The sequence below is a fragment of the Tauraco erythrolophus genome, chromosome 4, assembly GCF_009769465.1.
Source record: "Tauraco erythrolophus isolate bTauEry1 chromosome 4, bTauEry1.pri, whole genome shotgun sequence".
Lineage (NCBI taxonomy): Eukaryota > Metazoa > Chordata > Aves > Musophagiformes > Musophagidae > Tauraco > Tauraco erythrolophus.
The window spans coordinates 75,452,915-75,475,738 of NC_141468.1; the positions used below are offsets into that span (position 1 = coordinate 75,452,915).

Here is a 22,824-nt window from a genome sequence, read left to right on the forward strand (position 1 = left end):
CTCAAATCGTTCTACAATCTATGATTCCAGCACGCACCCAAAGAGGACAAGACTGAGGACCCACAGGCTGGGCAGCGGAGGAGGACCAAACAGGTAAAACCCTGACCTTTGATTCCCTTAGGCAGCTACATAAAGTATTGCCATTACAAATTACAGAGTCCTTTCGAGTATTGGAGGAGGGTTTTAAGTTAAAAAAAAAAAAGTGAAACTATTTTTCAAGCCCCTTGCGAGAGAGGTAAGTAGTATTATTCTCATTATTATCCTTACTCTCTAGGTGATGAAACTAAACCACGGGGCTGTAAGAATTCACTCAAGGCCATGCACTGAATTACAGTTTAGGAACATCTTCTGGGCTTTGGTAGTACTCTCAGATCGCTGCGACTCATCTCTTTTTATTAACTCATGAGGATGGACTAATGAGGGAAAGGTTTGGGAAGCATCCTGGGCCAAATCTTCAGCTCTGCTGCCAGTACACCTGGTGAAGCTGCAGGGGTGTGTATGGGAGTAAAAGTGGCTATGGGGCATTCCTCCGTTCCCTGTGAAGCAGGGCCAGCCAAGGCCTGACACAATCTACAGCAGCTCCACACGGCTAAGCTATTGGTGGTTAAATTGTTCCTATATGAAAGGATTGGGATGTCTCTTGCCCAGCTCCTTCTGCCTGGTACAGAAGTGAAGAATCTGCTTCGGCTTTCATTTAGGACAACTTTCTCAGATGGCAAGGCTGAGACTCTGGGTGCATCAGAAATAGGGATTTAAGATCTCTAAAAACACCTCAAAAATAACCTTCCTTTCCACTGTCTCCTTCTCTCTCTATGTCTGTGCCACACAGTTAAGCTGCTGAGTGGCTCACCCTACAGAGAAGCAGGGCTGAAGGCAGTCCTCCCACCTATGGATGTGCAGGCAATCCTCAGTGAAGCTGCTAGAAAATGAATACAAATGCCAAGGAGCAAAAATTGGCTCTTGATCTGTAAGTCTATACGTGAGCTGAGCAAAGTGAGTGCGATCCTTCTGACACTTGCAGAATCTAAAAACTTGCAGAGGCTGAAGGAACTAAGGAAATACATGAGTGCCCATCAGAGTGCACCACCTGGGGCTGGAAAACTCACTTTGGATGACTGCACAGCCACTCACTTGGATGCTTTTTGAAAATCTTAGCTTAAAACTTTCTGTCCAGTCTTTGGAATTTCCCTTCCTTTATTGTATATTTTAGAACACTTTTTTTTTATAGGTCGAAAATAGACAAATCACAGATAGCATATTCAATAGTTGTGATTAATGTTTGCATGTAGATAGAGGCTATAATCTTGGAACAAGCCACCCGTCAATAGCAAACAACAGACCATAAAGAGACAGAGAAATATAATGAGCACCTACTTCCTATGGCAAAATATGAAAAAAAGGGAAGAAAAATGTCATGGGGAACACGGCTACTATATAAGTAAATGTGGTAAATGGGAATTCAGACCCAATATTTCCTTAGACTGTATGAGTTAGAGCTCAGAACGATTTTCTTTGCCCCATAAAATCAAAACTCCTGGATATCGAAGGTTTTAATTAAATGAATAGTACACTATAATTTGGAACTGTGCAAACATTTTACTGCACCGGTAGCTAGTCTGGCTTTAGGCAAGGATTTCCGGTGGAGGTTTTATATGTTGTTCGTCTATCAAATGGAACAAGGAACAAACCACTTACCTTCAGGTCTTGTAAATTCTCTAAACGTGGGCAATGAAATGACAGTGTGGGAAATTGTGTGGACTGGATCCAACACACAGTTGACATCATTTGGTCGACAAGACTTAATGCAACGGATAGTATCTGTCTTTTCAAGTCTGACACTAAGAGAAACGAGAGAGAGAGAGGCATATATATTCTGAAAATTAATTACTTTGTGTTTTGCAGTCTGGGGAGCTAGAAACTATAACTGATGTAAGTGTTCATTCTTCACCTCAAAAACTTAGACAAATGCAGATCATCAGAACTGCTGGACCACTGAAAAATTTGGCTAAGAGTTGCAGTCAACCCCCCCTCGAAGCCATTTCTTCAAGCCAGGTGTGCAAGAATAGGGAGAACTGTAGTGCAGAAGATACCATGTAAATTTGCTTTCCAAGTAGAAACAGGACCAAACAACTGGGCCCAGGTCCTCAGCTGCAGTGCACTGGCGTGGTCTCACCAATTCTGGTGAAGCTACACTTATTTGCACAAGGCTTTTTGTACTCCACGTGATATCAATCACGTGGAGTACAAAAACAATCTACAAAAGCAGAAACAATTGTTTCCATTCTGGAAATCTGGCAGGAAATATCTGAGGGGCCAACTTTCTTTCACGATTTTCAGTGCAGCAGGAGCCAGAAAAGCCTCTCTTCAGTCTTTTTTTTCACATCCTCCCTTTCCATCTAAACTGAGAAAACAGAGAGGAATGGAAAATGGGGGAGGAAAAAAGTTAACCACATTATTTAAAACCTCAATGATCGAATTCTGAGTTTGGGGAAATGGGAAGGGTCATTTCATATTCCATCTCAACCAGCTGCTCATTCGTCCTTGAAAGTCTATTAAAAGTTAAATGACTTCTTCTCACCCTTGTCCACTAGAGTGAATTTAAAGTCACTTACAGTTCAAGAACTTCACACAATACCCGGTCTGTGTTTGTGGGAGATGAAAGGGCTATGCTGGGACTTACAATGTGACTAAGCCTCACAAATGATCTCAACTTTGACCTGCCCATTTCTTCATATTTCTAAGTGGAAAAAAGAAAAGACTGCAGTGTCAGAGGGGGGGAATTAAAAGATTAAAAGGAAGAAAAATTCACTGAGTAAAAGGGAAACAAAAATGGAAGCTTTAGTTTGTCAGATACCTCTAGAAACAAATGGTTCTTGCTCTTTTCAAAATGTGTTACCCAAGTCCACACCTACAAGCCATCTTTTTTCAGATGTTCAAAGGGACTTTATGGCTCTATTAATAATAATAAATACATCAGTAACTTCTTATTATATGCTACCCACATTTGCTCATCAAAGAAAACAAAGCCAAACATGCTGATATTGTATGAAGCTAAAATAAAGATAAAAGAGAAAACATGAATCAACATTAAGGAAATCATGCTTCAACAGATGTGAGCTGGCATAGTCCAGGGGAAGGCAATGAAGCCGGGTTAATTTACACCAGCCAAGTCTGGCTTATTATTCTCACTCTGTAGTTGATGTTTTCAGACTGGCCAGGAGATATAGGCCAGGAGACACCTTTTACTTCCCACTGTTATCTGGGTACAAAATTTTATAATTTCCTAGTCATCTCACAGGGAAGAACAGAATAGGCCTTTCTGCTGAAATGCCTCATGCTAGTCATTTTCGAACAAAATAATTCTGGACATATGGACATAATTGTCTGACCTACAATAAGAGATTCCATCCCCTTATTTTAAACTTCAGCTGCCAAATTAAAAAAGGAGTTCCAGCTAGCTGACCCTCATGGCTGTGAAATAAGGATCTGCTAAACTACATAGCCTAGTTCCAGCATACAATGGTCTACTTCAAAATATGTAACAAATGGAATTGAGGCAAAATGTACATCATTCGTGTTTGTTTCCCTCTCTCCCGTTTTTTTTTTTTCCTCACTGGATATAGAAGAGTTTAGTAGGGAGTTACATCTGCACAGCCATACAAACGCACACTGCATCTTTCCTCAGGATCCTGCTAGGCTGGGATCACAACAGCCAAGTCAGACTGGTTTTACTTCTAGTAACGCGTTTACAAATTCTGAAAAAGTTCCTGAAAAGTTTTTCTCTTTGCGTTATATAACATATAAATAATAACTATAGCATCAGCTAAAGGTTTCAGGGACATCAATAAACAGTAGCTTCCATAACCCATTTTGGGACATTATTACTAATAATGTAAGTACTGGCACAAGACATACAGCATCCTAAATTTTCATAGCTGTATTTAGCGAATAGAATTTGTATGCAAAAACATGGTGGTGGGAGTGTCTGAAGCGTTCTGGATTGGTCTGTCTTTGCTCCTTCCTGGGAAGAAAAGAGAGCTTTTACTCTTTTTGTTCAGCTGGAACAAAATTTGGCCAATACAAACATTTCTGAAATTCTCATCCAATAAAGCCATGCATTTGTTTAAGATGAAGTCCTATGTAAGACTTACATTCCTAACTCTCACTTCTGACACACTGTAGTAAAACGTTCTAACGGTACGCATAAGGTACCCTGCATAGAGAAATGGAGGACCACAATGATCACAAGTGATTTGTGATAGTTCCTAACTAAAACTAGTTTCTAGATCCATCCAGCTTGTAACCATACATGTGACAGGTAAACATTTATGTCAGCTCTCTTTCTTTGCACCGTTTCTCTTTCTTCTTACAAATCGCACAACCTTTTTTATTTGCGTGCTCTGTCCACGCTGCTAAATATTCACTCTCTGATCTCCTTTCTTTTGATATCCCTGCTAACTGCTTCAGCATATCCAAAGTCCAGTTGGTACATCTTTAGACATCTTCTGGAATAATTGCTTTGACAACTAGCATCTATTTCAAATCCTGATATTTGCTATTAATGGTGTGCTCTGACCTCAAAATATTTCTTAATTTTATCCTTAAACATTGTCTTTGCATTTGATCTTCTCATTTGCTGATGCTTTCCTTTTTGCTCATGTCCTGCTGTAGTGAGGACTGTGACTGACAAACGTTTCTTTCGAAGTGGTGAGAACTTTCTTTATTCAAATCTTTCCTTCAAAGTTTTCCCCTTTAGCAAAAATTGCAGCTTTGGAGCTGGTACCTCCTCCAAGCCTTTTTCATTTAAAAGAGAAAAATGTTAAGAAACAGCTCTATTGCTCTGATTATTTTGCAAATCAACCTTTCCTGAATATAAATTTTTTATTTCTTCTTTGGTCCTGGTGTCATTCCTTTTCATATCCTCTATTGGATTCAATCAGTAAGTTCTTCAGACCAGGAGCTGTGATTTCATTTTCATTTGGAAAGAGAGATATTGAGCTCCTGGAGCGAGTCCAAAGAAGGGCGACTAAACTGGTCAAGGGGCTGGAAAATAAAACTTATGAGGAGCGGCTGAGGGAGTTGGGGCTGTTTAGCCTGGAGAAGAGGAGGCTGAGGGGAGACCTGATTACAGCCTACAAATACTTGAGAAAAGACGGTGGGGAGGTGGGGGAAGGGCTCTTTACATTAGTGTTGGGTGATAGAACAAGAGGAAATGGGTATAAGCTTAGTCAGGGAAGATTCAGGTTGGATGTTAGGAAGTATTTCTTCTCTGAAAGGGTTGTCAGCCACTGGAATAGGCTGCCCAGGGAGGCGGTTGAGTCCCCATCCCTGGATGTGTTTAAGAATAGGGTGGATGATCTACTTGAGGATATGGTTTAATGGGGATTAGGGATGGTTGGACTCGATGATCTCTAAGGTCTTTTCCAACCTAGAAATCTATGAATCTATGAACCACGCACATAAATGACACTACATAATTACATACATGTTCTTCAAAGTTCCAGCTCAACTGCAGAATTAAAGCATCTAAACCAGGAGAATCTGAGCTCCATGTTCTTGAATTACTTACTGCATGCAATTAATATGGTAACGTTTTACAATACTGAGGGCCAAATTCTCATACTCCCTTCTTTTCTTGCCAAACAAATATATATTAATGCTTGCAAAAATGAAGTTTATTTTTGAATCTTTATCCTACTTAATTATGGCCTCATAATGAACTGGCAGCCAGAGGGCATTTACATACAAGCATCTTCTGTGGCGGTAAGAAACCCCATTAGCTCAAGTAGCACGGGCTTGTGCTTCCAAAATTTAAAGCTGGGACTCTATCCCCACTGGCAACTTCTGGCAGCTTTATAAGTATGTGTCAACAGACTTATTAAACATTGGCATTCCTCGTGAGACTTGAACTCCAGTCAGCGAGCTGGGATAAACTTTGCCTTAGGGAACATATAATACTCTGGCAGAGCGCTGCGATCATGCCCCAATCTAGTGCTTGGCTCATGATGAGCCGGAGAGCCCGCAGCTTTCAGCTAATAGAGCGATTCCTTGTGTTCAAGTGATTAAGGCTTGTGATCTTGGTTTAGAAGGTTCCCAGTTTCTAACCTTGAACCTTGCCTGTGCTGTCTGTATTTACATAGTGAGGCGTTTTTAATATGTGTTTCATATGGATTGTTCCTCATTAATCTATGGACTGACTATTCTACCTATGTACAGGGCAGCAGAAATACCTAAGCCCAGGACTGTGTAAAAGAACATTAATTTTTAGATCATAACTCTGGTATACCTTGAGCTGACTGACAAGGACTCAAGAGTAAAATAAATCCTTTTCCAGCTCACAAAACAAAAGAATGCCAAACAAATTCCGTTTGTAATGTCCACATTGTTCTTGATTGCATAGAAGTAGAGGAAGAAATTCATAGAAGTAAAGGAAGAAACATTTGGATATTGGAATTCCGGCCAACCTTTCAGGGATGCTAGGGTTTGGCTGGGGTTCTTTTGGTGGTGGTGGTGGGTAAAGTCTTTACAGTTAAAAATTTATCAGCTTTGATATGGCAGTTAGAGAGACAAAAATGTGATGAGACCAATTAAGTATCTTTTTCAAATGCTCCTGCAGACACATCCCAGGATATAATAGCCTGTGAAATCGAAAGGAGCTCTCTGCTACTAGCTGAACACTATTAGGAAATCCATTGCTTTTTTCACATCGTTAGTTTTTCAATTCAGTGGAAATTCCACAGAAAAGAAGATGAAATATCTCCAAAATAAATGTTCTTTAGAGGAGATTCTCCTTTGTATCACCCTTAAAAGTCAGAACTGGGACCTGTACCTGGTGGAAATCAGCACAAGCTCACTAGGTACAACAGAGCACTGATAACTTGTGCAGCTTGAGAACCTGGCTCCACACTTTCTAAGTGACTTGTGCACCAGGGCACCTCTGAGGTCCTAAGGGCCTAAGTTATGCCCTTTTAATAGATTTTCAGAAAATGATGAAATTCTCTAAAGATGTCTCAGCTGAGACAGCTCAAATTATGCACCTATTTTGTTTTGAAAACTTAGGCCTAAACATGCGCAGCTGTGTAACATCGGACGAGACCAACTCCACTACTGTGTGAAGTAAATTAACAGTTTTCAATCCCTGATACAGTCAGATAGTAAGCTCTTGGACACCAATTTCTGCTTTTTATAATGATGCAGAGTATACATGAGAATCTCCCCAAACTGAGATGTTCAGTGATAGGGGAAAGTGGAGAACCGTAACAATGATGGCAAATAAAATGCAAGTGCAGGATGCAACAGAGGAACTAAAACTTTATTAAAATCAGGAAAAAAAAAAAAGCTACTCTTAGAAGAGAAAAAAAGCCAATGAGGTCTGTAAGTTAGGGATCAAAGCTGTGCAGAGACAAAGATAAAAAGTTTGGCAATAAAAGTGTTGACAGTTCCATGGCGGAAAAGTTGCATTTGAATTGTCAGAAGATGATCTCTGGGCTCTGTGATTTGCCGCTGCATGACCACAATGCCACTGTGGTTGTTCACTTTTTTTGTGGTGAAAAAACCCTCCTGGTTCCCGCTGATGATGGACAGCAGAATTTTATCCCCAGGGACAGCATTGGAAGGGCCCATGCGGAAAATGTCGGTGGGTACTTGAATGTTGGTAGGAAAAGAGAGGTGATAGTAGGTTATTCTCAGAGGCAGGCTCTGGCACTCCTTATTTTCATTACAAGGCAAGCGCTCACAGCGACTGCAAGAAAAGTGAGAACACAAGACAAGAGGAAGATTAGCGTACATTTAGCAAGCGTGACAGGAGAGCAAGGGCAGTGGGGGTGGGAAAAGATATGTTGACTTGCATACTGCATCCATTCTTCAGCCTGGCACCTCGGTCACATTGCAAATGGACATTTATTAAGTAAGGATGACCTTGTCTGTAGTTGGTGCTTTTGGAGAAGCGTTGCCATTTTCAGAAGTGTTGCCCTTTCTTTGCACGCACAATGGAATGAGTCTGGCACCTCAGCATGGGTAAGAGTTTATTTGCATTTAGATCAGCTCAGCTCTTCCTAGGGAGAACACTGGCTTTTTTTTTTTTTTTTTTCTCCCAGTTTTATTCTTTTGTTGACTGGACATACATTAAACAAAGGAAGAGATCCCAAGTGGTTAGTGAGTTGACTGTGTCCTACCTTGGGATGTCTGGCTGGATTTTAAGACTCAGCAAGGTATTCTGAAAACCACAAATGTACAAGGAATTGGTCCTTCTGAGAGAGAAAAGGCACTCGAGATACTGCACTATGGATGTTCATCATCTGAGAGCATACAGAGGAATGTAAAACTTATCTCTAACACTGCCTGTATATTAAGGTTTATTTGCTTTGAAGATAAACCTTCCTCCTGATGTGGCACAGTATTTCTCTGTGCTACCAGGAGAACCAACTTGAGTCAGTCTAACATACGCCAAGCATATACAAAGCACTGAAAACAAGACCCAACGGCCTGGTGTCTCCAGAATGTGCCCTACGCATTCAGTTTGCTCTTACGCAGCCTGGAGTCACAGGAACGATGCTGGCAAGTGAGAAAGTTGCCCTCTGCTGTTCTCTTACCACTAGGCACTGTATTACAGCAACAAATCCAGAGAACTAGAAAGAGATCACCCATACAGGCTGAAGCTGAACAATGAATGTCAACACTAGAAATCGTGATCTGCATGGGGAGAACAATCTCCTCCCTTTCTGTTACTGAGAGAAGTGAAGTTTGTCCTGTAAAATATGGCACAGACAGGTATGGGCATTAAAGTCACTGCTGTTAAGGAATGCTGTAGTTTACCAGCACGCTAATGAGGATCGGACATGTCACGATACCTGATGGGTTTGAGAAGTGTTTAAAGAATTGCATACAAGGAAAGTTTATATGAATTTCAGATTAAAGATATTCCCAAATCACCACATTCAAGCTGGTATCTGAACATCCTCTCAGACAGGTACGTGGAAGTAGAGGTAAACATGACAGTCTCGGCTGGATGTTGACTTTGCAAAATTTGAGGATGATCAGGTTGGGCATTTAGCTCCAAACTCGCCTCATGCACAACTGTGAATTAACTAAATGATGTACAAAAAACTCTCCAGTCAAAAGCAATATTCAGTCCACAGGCTGAGGTTTTGGAATCTGAACTATTTATTTGTTTCTTTACTAAGAAATGCTCCAGCATGAAAGCATGGTTTGCTTCTTACTACCTCAAGTAAATTTAAGAGCCCATTTCATTTTGACATAGAAAATTGAGGTCCTATCAGGAGTATCTGGTATCAACAGAACTGTGGCCCATAAGAAAGCACCACTTTGTTGCAAGTGACCTGAATTCCAGGAACTTCTCATTATATGCAAAATAAGCATTTTCAAAAAGAGCAGTTAAAAGCACCCTCAGTTCTTCAGTTAATGTGTTCTATGTTTTCTTTTAATACCACTTGCAAATGAAAGTACAAAGCAATTCTTTGAAGATTTAAATGCATTCTTAATTTTATTCATGTGTGCAAAGAGCACACACAAGTCTTCACAGGATGGCCGACTAATTAGGTGTGGATACTCTTGGAATATTTTCAGGTACAGTGAGTTCTGCATTCTTTTCTGAAATGTCATCAATAACTCTGCGAAAAAGAATTACTTGGTTTTGTTGAAATCATGAGGCTACTTGGTTTTGTTGAAATCACGAAGCAAGTCAAGGCAGTTAATCTCTTAGTTGGAAATGTTTTCTTCATGTAAATGTTTTTGGAAGCATGTACACGCTTATGAGCACTTACATGCTCTTTAAGACGTTCTGATTTACTCTTTTGTAAAAGTAAAATACATTTTATAATCATAGCCAGGATTTTTTTAAGAGAAAAAAAAACCCACACAAAGCTCCCAGCTTCCTAAGATTTGAAAAAGGACATTCTGCTGATTCAGAAAGTTATTTGTGGAGACAGATGTGCCTGCGGCTAGGAGCTAGAATTATTCAAAATTCATCATCTTTTATCTTATTCTTTGGTGGTGCACACAACGCACTGCACACTTCACTGTAAGTTTAGTTAATGTGCCCTAATTGTTCCATCAAATAACCACAAAGGAGAGATAGCAAATATTATTGCCTTCAGGAGCCAGAGTTCATTCTGGGGCCATGCACCACAAAGGCAATAAGTGATGAGCATTTAAATCCCAATGTACTCTCTTCTAGACCTTCTTTAAAGGCTTCCCTTCAGTGCGCAGAAGAAACTCATACGGCAGGGGAACCCAACAACCTACTGCTAGTGAGTGCGCAGCCCAAGATCCCGGGTGCGACTCCAGCTCCGTGGCATCTCAGGAGGGATGAGTTGGCCATACAGCTTCCACACCAGGTCACTGTGGGAGAGAGCACGGGGGGCTCGGTGGGAGAAGGGGAGGGCTGAGGAGGCAGCAAGTTGGTCCTAGGGAAACCCAACACAGAGCCCAAGCAGAACATGCACTGCTTCAGTGTGAGGCAGTTGTATATATATCTTTGCAAACCTCTGCAATTAGGCACGTGGGTTAGAAAAATAAGCACATAATGCTGCTAAACGCTTATTCCGGAATTCATTCCTCATTATTTTAACTCACTTACTACTCTCTTCTCTTAGGTTTATTTATGTGGCTGAAGTACTGGTTTCAAAGAATTACTCATAGTTTGAATTTCATATACCAAACACTGGTTACTCCTAAAGGAAAATAAAACTACCAAAACCAGAGAGATTCCATTTTAGATAATGAATGCAATGTTTCCTAACAAAGAAATGAGGAGAAAATATTTTCTGCCTTCCCTCCTGCTAATTTCTGAGCCTGGTTTTCACGTGGTACAGAGGCAATTTACGCCACTGTGCCCAAAGGAGTTGAGTGGTATACAGTTCATCATGCACTGAAGGGAAAAGAACTTTGTAGCAGGATTTATGGCTTTGTGATTTACTTCATATAAGGAAACCATCTCAACATGCTCAACAACTAACCAAGTATTATTACTAAACTATACACTACACCTCTCTGAAATTCAACTCTGTAGATTTCTAGACCTGTAACAATCTTCTGGACCTCCTAGAATATACTCCACTATGAAGGCACTCACTCGTGCTTTCATCGGTGTGTATTTCTTTTCAGTAGGTTGCAACACACCTTGAAGCCCAGATGAGCCATCAGCCGGGCTGCATCACCACATTGTGGACCTCTACATTTACGTTAATAGAACAGCTGCACAGGGAAGAAGATTTTTTGTCTTAAACAGACCAGAACTTAAAGGGAATGAAACCAATTGACGGTTGGTTTTCACACGTTTCTTAACCAAAGGAGAATCTAGAGTCCTGCTTCAGGCTCAGGCGGGAATACAGTACACAGCAGTACAGTAGACAGGATGGACGAATGGCATGTTCCTCCTGTCTGGAGCTGGAAAGTCTCAAGGAATTTTCAAGCTATAGAAGAAACAGATGACAGATCCATCTCCATTTTGCCCTCACCACTGAATCTATATGTCCTAGCCCTGTCTCTATCTGTCTTTCCCAACCTGGCTCCTTCTTCCTATTCCCTTTCCTTGCCTACCGTCCTTCCTGCTCACGCAAACACTTGGCATCAGGACTGTCTACTCAGTCAGGGCCAATCCTCCTCTTCTTGCTCCATCCTCTCCTGGCTGACACTTGGTTCTCTCAGTTTCTACCTCATAGCCATAGTCCCAAAGTGTACACCCTTTCCTTCAGTGTCTTTGTGCAGACATCCCAAATTATTCCTTGCTCTGATGGTCTCCATCCGAATCTGGCAACAATCATCCTTAACTGTAAGCTCCTGACTCCTGTGGTTGTCTTCCCCCTTGCCTCTAAATTGTTTTACCCAATTTTACCTTCTACCCCTCAAGTGTCTCCCAGATTCATTCTCCTCACCTGGTCATACCTTCAGATCCTTCCTTCCCTACATTCAGCATCCTTCTCTCACCCGTGACAGAAACACTTTTCTTATCCATGGAGTCTGAGTGGTCTTTGAAAGCACAGAAGAAAAACTCTGGGGTTGTCAGGATTGTCCGGCCCAGGACAGACAGGAGCTGACATGGAGAAGATTGGGCTTCTTTCCTGCATCCGTATGTGGGAGCAGGCTCAGATAGCCCATGGAGTCAGTACGTGCACATTTCAGACTACTTCAAAGAGCTGCAAGAAGCTCAGGTCTACTAAATCAGAAGAGAATTGTTTGTTGCCAAAAAAGAAAGACTTCTCTACTGATAGGAAGAATTAAATTGCACTGAGGAAGACCATCAGACACAGACTGCCACCGAGGCTATGAAATCCTTATCACTCAAGGACTTGAAGCAAAAGTTAAACCAACAACTCGCAGAAATACTCCAGGTAGACCTGATTCTGTTTTGGCATACAGGAGTGGAATAAGATCACCCATCAAGGTCCTAATTTCCTAAGGTTTACAAAAAAAGGCTAAATGCAATTTTAAAAAGTTCGTAATTTCTGAATTTTCAGAAGTCTTTGGTAAGGATGACAAAAAGCGCAAAAGTAATCTCCTAACAAATTTGAGATTTCTGCTCCAAAATATGACAGCAAACTGTTTAAAAAAAAAAAAAAATCATAAAAATGTCAAACCACCTCCACGTTCCTCCCTACCCTTGTTCTTGGAAACGAGTGAACTGCTTTGGCTGAAATTTGCCAAAACTCAAGCCTGAGTCAGACACCTGGTATGTAAAACTTCAGCCGTTGGTTACGTTTTGGCAAAACTCTAAGCAGTTAAAAACACGTCCTAATAATGAGAAGTGACAGGCAACCTTAACAACACACACACACGTCTACAATATAAAAATATTTCCCAATCTGGCTCAATGCAGCACACATTTCTGACACGCCGCCATAACCACTTCTTTATCTTTTCTACTATTTTTCTTGGCTTAAATATTAGAAATGTTTGACTTCAGTGTCGCATGAAGAGAATTAAACTGTTATGCAATTTGAAAACAAAGTGTTTGGCAAGGCAGTACAGCGAGTTAAGTCCTACTGTGAATAGCTGTAGATCTTAATTACCCTTGGAAAAATACCAAGGCTATAGGTTGATCAAGGGGAAAAAAAAAAAAAAAAAGGCAGAATTTAAGCAAAAGAGAGAAGATCTTCAACAAAATTTTACCAGTAAGGATCAGACCATGCGAGGCACTTTGCTGGTCTTTGGGGAAGGTTACACAGGCTGTTTGCTCCTGAAGCTCAGAGTATCTGTCTGTACAGTGTCCTGAGTAAGCATGCCTGTAGCATGGGATGATCCTGCGATTACTTCACCGGATGGCAATCGCCACTGCCACAGCCACCATGCAAAAATCTCTACTTTAAAGGTATCGGGTAAGGAAGATTCTGGATCACTGATCACTGGATCACTGTTGTCTGTACACAAGAATTTTAAGGAAAAATAAGAATGAAGAAACTTGAATTTGTAGGACTGAGGCCTATTAAATTATAGCTGTTCCAAAGGAAACATCGGTGAATAGGATAAAAAATCCCATGAGGTGCCAACTTGATGGGAATGTAAAAAATGTTGTCTTTCTTCCAACACGCCAAGCTGGTGAAACTGGAATATGTTTTCAATAAAAAGGAGAGGAAAACGGTACCTGTAACAGATGCAATGTTATGAGAAGACAATTTTTTTTATTTTATACTCCTGGCACGAGGTTGGGTGAAAAAGTGATTCAATGTCATTATCATCTAAAAGCTAATGAAGATACGCTACCTATCAGCTATCTTGGATTATACATGTTCAAAAAAATTATTCAATAATACATAAATCAGTTTGGATGTAAAAAGGACGCTAAAGAGCTGCCTTATGAAACTGTTCACCAATGGACACAAGGTAACCCAATACAAAAACCCCGATTCTGGCATGTTGGTATAATACTCGTATACTGGGTAAGTATGAGAGTACCTGTCTCCCTATTGAACTAATTTGGACTTTTTCCAATAAACATACTGAACTCATACTCTCTTTGGTTTATGCAAACACATTTTTGACAATAAATTTAGTAACTATGTCTGTAGCTGTTAAGAGGGGAAAAACCTAATAAATCCAACAAGATAATAACTCGAGAAATTAAAATAATTAGAACTTCACTGAGCAGCTACAGGATTTGTGTCTGACTCATAGCCTAATTATAGCCCTAGCACATGAGAAGAATCTCTCCCTATGAGTCTGAGTTAGGCAGAGTAAGCCATTACAGGGCCCAACAACCCAGACACAGAAAAACAATTCAGACATTTCACTATTTCCCCAAAAGACCCCTTACATATCAAATAGCCATTAATTTCAACACATGTATAAAAATATAGATTAGAAAGAAGATGAAATGGGATGTGTGTGTGTGATGCCTATTTTATTAACTGAACTACGCAACTCAGGGATGTCCATAAGAATAGAAATCTGCTAATTCTGCTTAATGGCCCACTGCAAATAACATTTTTTTTTTTAATTAGGATACAAATGAACCCACAATATCACAAACAAAGAGAACATCTGCATAATAAGGCACTGCTCGTCTATTGATGTGACAAATATAATTTAAAATTTAATTACTATTGACACTTCTCAGAACACAAACATATTTTATAAATACCAGTTTTTATACTATGAACTCCCTCTACAGTGTTCTGATCAAACACATCTGCTGTGCCACTTTTATGGCATTTCACAGATGAAGGTTTAAAAGGAAACTAACTAATCCTCACAAAGTCCCTCTGATGAAGATCAGCATTAGCTTCGCTCTACAGAGGAGGCACAGAGCATTCAATTTTATCTAAAAGATGGTGGGCATATGAACATTAACCATGAAAAGCAATAGGAAGCTGATGACAAATGTGATTTATCAGCTTTCCTCCCTAGCTGACGAAGCATACACTTACCTGGGTACAGGGCACACAGAGGGGACCGTGGAGCAGCCTTTGGAAGAATCACTGGAGTACAAGGTGGCCATAAAGCCACAGAACAGGAGGAAAAGTAGTCACCCACATCAGCCATAAACTCTAGCTATGCAGCTGAAATTTTGCAACAACTTCTACACTTTGCTAGCACCATCTGATGGGTATAAATGAGCTATCAGCTGCCCCTCCTCCTATACTGTGTTTTCCACACCAAAATGCATAGACTTTCTCTGAGCTAGCTTAAGAGACACAAACATGGGCAGCAGCTAACATATCACTCCTGCTAGGAATCCTTTTTAACAGAGCTGAAATGGTACTAAAAATAAGACATTATTGCAACGCTTTGCAACAGCACTGGTAAGAATTTAGAGAGGGAGCTAAAAAGAACTCTTTCACTGGAATGTAAAGACTACGTGTGAAAGGAAGCAACAGTCAGAATTTTGAAGCTGAATGTAACCCTCCTAACAGGCTGCCTGCAAAGTAGCCAGAGAGAGAACATCATCTTTTGGCTCTAGAGATCATTATGATGCAACCCACTGACACATGGTATTTTTTAAGCGAATACCTTTTTCTTAGTCTGAAACAGGAGCATGAGAAAGGGACCAGACCTGTGTGTGCAAATAGGCCTACCAACAAAATACATATTTGCCAGAATACGTTATGTATTCAGTCTGCAGTGGAATGACACAGAGGAGATCATGACACCAAAAAGCTGTTCAATCTTGAAAAAGAAAGCACTTACGTGTCTCCTGACTTGCGGTAATTTTCTGGACATTCCAAAGACAGACAGCGAAAGCCTCCCTGGATGTTAAAGCAGGTCTCATTGAAAGAGCAGTTGTGGCTTTCTGCAACACACTCATCAATATCTGCCAAATGGAAAAAGGTGAGTGGATTAAATACATGTCTTTCCTCTACTTGGAAGTGCCAGATGATGAAAGTATCATATTAGGTAACAGAGAACAGGGGACACAATTAAACATTATTACAGAACTGGAAGGGGAGCACAGAAGAACAAAAGAAAAAGAAGAAATCTAACCCAAATGACAGGCAAGAACAGGAAAAGGAAGAGCAGCAGTGCCACTAAGTGGACAAGACCTAAATATCTGCTGAAATGTTTATAGCATGATATTTCCTTTTAATGGCTAAACTAACTCATACCATTCCGCAGTGGGAATCTTCATCTTCAGAGTTGGTTAGAATTCTTTAATAATGTCATAAAAAGTATTCCCTACTGCATTCTACACTTTATAAGAGAAATTTCCTGTATATTTATTATAAAATATTGGTTTCTTCAGATTTTGAGCTGGTGTTTACCGCTTTACCTATATTGTTATAGGAAAGGCATATTTTTAAACATAAAAACTTGCTAGAACTTTTCAGAAGTCCACAATCCAGTCAGGTCTCCCTGCAGTTTGAACTCACCTTGGCAGTTGCGTGCATTGGGTGCCAACCTGTAACCAGTGGAGGGACAAGTACACTGAAAGCTTCCAGGAATATTAACACATCGAAAGGAACAGATATGCCCTCCAGTAGGTAAAGCACATTCATCAATATCTGCAGGAAGGAAACACCACTAATTTACTATGCGTTCATGACCTTCAACCAAGTGCACATGTACAGCGTTCCCACTGTGAGCTTCAAACACAATTTCATGATTCTAATTCCTGGGCAAGGAAAAGGATCATCAGATAGGAGAGGCTCGAGTCAATAAAGGCTGTTGGGAATAAATGGAGGCGTCAAGAAAATTAAAAGCAACAACAGGGCCCAAGAGACAAAGTAAATGGAGAAGAGCAACCACTTTACAGTGATGTATATCATAGTGCTCTATGAAAGGGAGGGAGAGGAATAGTTTATCCTTGTTCTCACAAAAATGAAATCGAGATGAGGTGTTCTGCCCAAGGTCTTACTGTCTAGTAAGTCCTGGAGATCTAAGTCCAAATTCAGGATCTTGTCCATGAGGTCACACCCACATCCGCTTGTATTTGAGGAAAACCTACTTACACATTAGTTCAGAACCAGCCACAAAAAGAGGATATATAAAATACTACCTACTAATATTATGTATTACATACATAACATATAAATGTGTTTGTATCTTCACTTGCTGAAGACTAGAAATTCTGTTAGTTCCTTAAAAAAACAAAACAAAACAAAACATTTTTGGCAAGTTACAAGAGTATGCCAAGCTACAATTCAGTGAAAACAGCAAAACTGACACCTCACAAGCAGAGATATTTCTAGACTAGAACATGGGTGGGAGACCTTCATTAAATACGGTTTCACAGGAAAATAACAGAGAGAATTAAATGTTAAAATGAAACGATTACAGGTACATGGAACTGTTCATGTATGTTATAGTGAAAATAAGAAATGCTCACTCATCATCTACCTGCAAGACAATAATGCTTACCTTCACACGAAATCCCATCTATGTCACTAAGTTGAAAGCCACGGCGGCAGTAACACTGATACGAGCCATACACATTGGCACACTCTTGACTACAGGGGCTGCTCTCACACTCATTTAAATCTGAAACGTAAAATTGTACACCTGAACCCCACATTTCTTGCTGTATTTGTCACTCCCATTACAAGACTAAGGCAAAAGTTTGGAAGACAATTTTTTTAATTAAAAAAGGATTGTATGCATGTTGTATGCTGGAAATAAGCGGCTTTGGGTGTATTACTCTCTACAGGGCCTGGCAGTATAGGTTAATCTGCACTGTACTATTATTTCCCACTGTCCTTCAAGGTATGTGACTTGGAAGGAGTCTTTAGGACCACACTTACATTTTTATATCTGGATATCTGCAAGGCGGGTTTTGAAGATCTTGAATCTGATCTAGCAGAATCACCCATTAAAATACAGTAACTGCAGACCCATACATCTCTGCGTGATCCAGCCAAAGGGCAGTATATTGGAACTGTGGGCTATAGTGGCCTTGATTAATCATAACAGCATTCACGCAATCAAAGAGACCACACTGTGTTGATTTCTCATGCCATTCCAGTGCAGTCTTACAAGCTAAAATCAAACAAAAATAGCTAAACAGTACTGAGCTGTATCTCACATTATATGATTAAAGCATATGACAGCCATACCTTCACATGACCTGCCATCAGTTGAAAGTTTGAATCCCATGGTACATGTGCAGTAATAGGAACCAGGAGTATTCTCACACTTGTGAGCACAAAGGCGGCCTGGATAGCGTCTGCATTCATTGATATCTGCAATAATAAATATATACAGAGGCCTATGCATAGGCTGGCTTCACTGCAGTAGGAGTCTGGACAAGAACGTCATCATAAAAGTTTGATTTTTATTTTCCAGATCTAAATTTCATACCAGAGAGGAAAGGACTTGCATAAAATGCTCATTTAGAAGCACACCAGTGCATAATTGAATTAGATCTATAAAGAAGAAAGTTGCTTTGATCTTCCAAAGGAATGTTTTGCTGTAGGTGCATATAAAAATATCACAGAAAACAATTACACACATTCTCATAATCTTACCTTTTAACAGGATAACAGATAACATGTTGACAATACTAATACAGCTTCCTTTGAAGTATCAGCAGCTCTTTAATATGGTGTTAGGTTTATACAAATAATATAGTAGTCAATTTTACGTTCAGATGAAAGAGGTTATGCAAAGAGCAATAACATTCTTTACACAGGATCATTTTTTAAAATGCCATGGCTGCACGTATTTAATCCGATAGGTGCAACTTACCAATACAAGTTCTACTGATGACATCAAAAGAATAGCCAGATTTGCACTCACAACGGTAATTGCCTGGGGCGTTTATACAAACATGTCCTTCTCCACAAGGCTGATTAGAGGATGAGCACTCATCCACATCTAAAACAAGGAGAGAAGTGATTGAAAGTACACTTCTGAGCACTCAAGTTGCGAGAAGAGCAACATGTTAACGTATTTCTGTGTCCCCTAGTAGTTATAAAGTGTTTTGAAAGAGAAAGCAAGATTTTGATCTAGCACTCAGCTTCCACAAGATTAGAGTCACAGATCCAAACTATTCTTACTGAAACAGGTTATCTCTCAGGTATCCTGTTAATGTTGATGGACTTGGGAAGGAAAAGAAATCAGGAAATCAGACAAACTTTGGAGGAAATCAGGGCCAAAATTGTTTTATTACGCACATTCAATATTCATGGATCAGATCTTCAGCTTGTGTAAGATGCCAGAGACCCACAGCCAGTAGTGCTTTGATAGGCCATTTACAAAAATTGACATATATGCATAAATACCTCTTTTTACAAAATTCACCTCAGTTAAAAGCCAGCCAAAGGCATATATGCCTTTCCACACCACTTGAATGGCTTCTGTGGGACATTAAGTGGGCATTATGTTATATCTCTGTATTGGGGAGATTTGAGACAACACAGCGTTGTTCCAACACACTAATATAGTCACAGACAATGCCACTTTTGGGGGGTGATAATAATTTCTCCTCTTCTCAGGATACAGGGTTTCATTATTTTCCAGATCTAAATTTCATACTACAGAGGGAAAGACTTGCATAAAATGCTCATTTAGAAGCACACCAGTGCATAATAGACATACTGGACAGGCAGTAGATCCTTGTCATTCTGCACTTGTTGGGACTGTCATGAGGCAAAGAACAGGATCAAGAATTGACTGCAGGAATGAGAAAAATCTGGGCAAATTGCAAGAAACTGGTCAACATAAATCATAGATGTCACTTATTTTCTTCAAACTGTTTTGTTTTCACAACTGTTACTTACCTACGCATCTTGTTCCGTCTTCATTGAGATGATAGCCTCGGCCACAGCTGGGTGAGATTCGCTGGCAGGTATACGAGCCATCAGTGTTAATACATATCTGCCCAGCTGGACATGGCATGTTGGTGCTCACGCATTCGTTGATATCTACAAGAGCACAACAAGTCAGCGTAACTATCTGCTGTTTGAAAATGTTTTAGGCAAGATGCTTTCCTTATGTAATCCTTCAGAGGATTACATCAGGATGTAATCCTTCAGAATCTGAAAAGCTCTGCCCATGGAAGAACACATCTATTCACGTCACCTAGCTTCATGGATATAATGCTTCCAGGGTGAAGATCAGAAGAGGTATGAGAGGCCCAGATCCCACCGAAAAGCAGTGGAAAATACGATTAGCATTTTTATCTGTTTGAAAGCTTTTGAAAGTCTCTCCTAAACATACAAATTGATGATCAACAATTCAGTTCACCAGCTCAACGAGTTATGCTGCAGCCTGTGGATTGTGTTTCACAGTAAATGAGCTATCTAGTAGCACATGCTCATATAGGTAGTAGCTGACCCCATTTTTACAGAGAGATAAACTGCTGCTCACAAGTACTGATCATGAATACCTTACCTTGCTTTATGGCAAGTTGTCCATCACATAAGAATGCAAATAGCTTATTTATTCACAAGGCTATGCAGCCCTCTACCATCCATCCAACATATGTCTTTTTTTAACAAACTGGACATCATATTGCCTTGTGACAAAGACATCCTTTGCCTGATAAGAACCCACCATACAGTAAAATCTCAGAAAACGTAATGAGATGAGACTAAACTGAGTTTATGATCTAGTGTGACGTATCTAGTCAAGAAGGTAAGGAACTCACTATTATGTGCTATTAGTTTAGAGGAAAGGAGTTTTAGAGTCAGGAATCAGTGGCTACAAGGGGTACTGAGGCAGCCTTTGCTACCTGGAAGAGTCAATATAACTAAGACCGGATAGTTTGAAGGAGCAACACTGTGAGTGTATGGGCTTGCATCCCATAACCTTCAGCAAAGTCCAGCTTCATGCGAGTACTTCTCTGTCTAAAATTTTTCCAACTGTTTCACTGGGATATTATCATCATTTTACACAGTGGTACTGTTAACTATCGAGGAGCTACTGTCGTCTATTTGGTATGGTACTAAGCTCAGCATCTAGCTTGCACAACGTTGGCTGTCTGAAGATGGGGAAGGGTATGTCCTTTCAGCCAGGCCCATCCCAGCTCACACAAGTATAAAATTCTCAACATACAATGACACTGGAAACACAAGAAAGTTTTCATACTTTTTGCCTTTCGACATCACACAGGGCAGCATTTGATTCACAGCTTGTAAAATCAGCCTGTGAAATTGTTTTGGTAAATATTGTGAGCAAATGCGTTTTAGGGGACATAACTACTGCTGCTGCAAATAGATGTGGCTTTGCTAATGTCAGTGAAGGCATGCTAACTTCTAACAACCACGGACCTGGTGCCAGCTATGGCTGGTAAATGTCTTCAAACAGTTTGTTGTGTACAAGCCCTGGCCCCCTTCATTTCAGAGGCTGCAACTTTGTTTTCAGCCTCAGTGTTGCCAGCGTCAGATTTCGGCACTACAGGGTATGTATGATACGGTCAGGAGAACGAGGGGGTTGACAATGAGCTAGACTTGGCAGCAGCTGCCGCTCAGCCAGTTCCACAACTCCAAGGCACGCTACGCCGCTGGGGGAATTCAAAGTTAAGTTGAGACTTGAACATACTACTCAAGGGAATAACTGGTAGATTTGTAGGTAACATCAGACAATTCCATTTAGAGTGCTGGAAAGCAGTAATTCTAATATATTTATATAAAGGTTATAATCTGTTTTGTAGGAGTCTTGGAAACAAGGCATTAGCCCAACAGATTGTAATCAGTCTTTAAAATAAAACTCCTCTCCACAGTGTATTATAACTGGCCCATAATTCTAATACATAGTAAGATTCTTGATAAGCTGTAACTAAGGGGGGACAGGTCTGGAAAGACCTACATGCGTGTAGAACCATACATACTAATCAACAAAGTATGTTACAAAGGATGTAATAAATTACAGCTTTTTATATCAAGCTTTAGCTAAAACCTTTTGGATACAGCGAGATAAAACATCTCACAAATTTGTTACAAACTTTATTTCAGACAAAATCCCCAAAGACTTAATGAAAACGTTCAAATGCAGCTAAGTGCCTTAGGTAACCAAATCTCATTAAAAACAGAGATCTCATAGGTAAGTCTTTTATTTAAATGTGGTTTTTTTGTCTGTAAACCTTACCTGTGGGACCAAGCCTGTCTTTAAAGGAGCAGAAAAAACACATAGCAGAGCAATGCATACGTGTGTGAAGAATGACTTGAGAAGCTCAAAACTAACCCAGTGAAACTACAGCTTATCTCACAAGCAACACCTAAGTATTCACTGAAATAAGAATAGGTCTTACCAATACAGTTGCCTAGCGCATCTTGTATAAACCCATTCATGCACTGTAGCTTGGGTCGGCAACGGAAAGATCCAGGAGTATTCTGACAGATAAAATCGGGGGGGCAGTTATGAGTACCAGTCTCACATTCGTCAATATCTGGTACATCACAAAAAAAGATTGTTAGCAGGAGTTTGACAGAAGCTTTTTCATCACATTTAAAACATAAGACATAGTAAAAAACATCAGACAGATTAATCCTCAGCGTATCTTCATGCAATTCGATACAGTGAACCAGGATCAATCTGACCTACTACCTCAAACAGAATCTCAGTAAAAACAGGTAGAATAAGTTAAGGTTTATTATTTTGTTATTAACATTATACATGGGGAAGCATGCGTGTTTATTATGCTTTACAAGCTTAGTTCTCACATCTAAATGATTCAAAATTATTACAGGGCACCTCAAGCATCATGTTCGACTGTGTTCGGCATTGATTCAGCAGTGTGCTTACACATGGCCTCAGCTTTGAAGTCAGTAAGATTTAACTGTATGTCCAACTGAAATTTTGACTTTAACCTTAGATCCAATACAGACATTGTTCATTTCTTTCATAAGTGAATTAATTGGCCTTGATTCTCCTCCATATTAAGGGATGCAATATCCTTCCATTATTGTGCTTTAAATGGCCATAAATATGATTTCT

General features: G+C 40.0%; 1 protein-coding gene across 1 annotated transcript in view; it reads right to left on the reverse strand.

Moving 5' to 3' along the window:
• FBLN1 (fibulin 1) overlaps positions 1-22,824 on the reverse strand; it is an 83,378-nt gene that overhangs the window by 22,157 nt on the left and 38,397 nt on the right. The window contains exons 8-15 of the mRNA XM_086610763.1: positions 22,139-22,276; positions 19,668-19,811; positions 18,634-18,762; positions 18,003-18,128; positions 17,311-17,430; positions 16,323-16,454; positions 15,643-15,766; positions 1,696-1,838 (exon numbers count right to left, since the gene is read on the reverse strand). Of these exons, the coding sequence (XP_086466889.1) occupies positions 1,696-1,838; positions 15,643-15,766; positions 16,323-16,454; positions 17,311-17,430; positions 18,003-18,128; positions 18,634-18,762; positions 19,668-19,811; positions 22,139-22,276 (1,056 nt within the window). The remainder of the gene's footprint in view (positions 1-1,695; positions 1,839-15,642; positions 15,767-16,322; positions 16,455-17,310; positions 17,431-18,002; positions 18,129-18,633; positions 18,763-19,667; positions 19,812-22,138; positions 22,277-22,824) is intronic.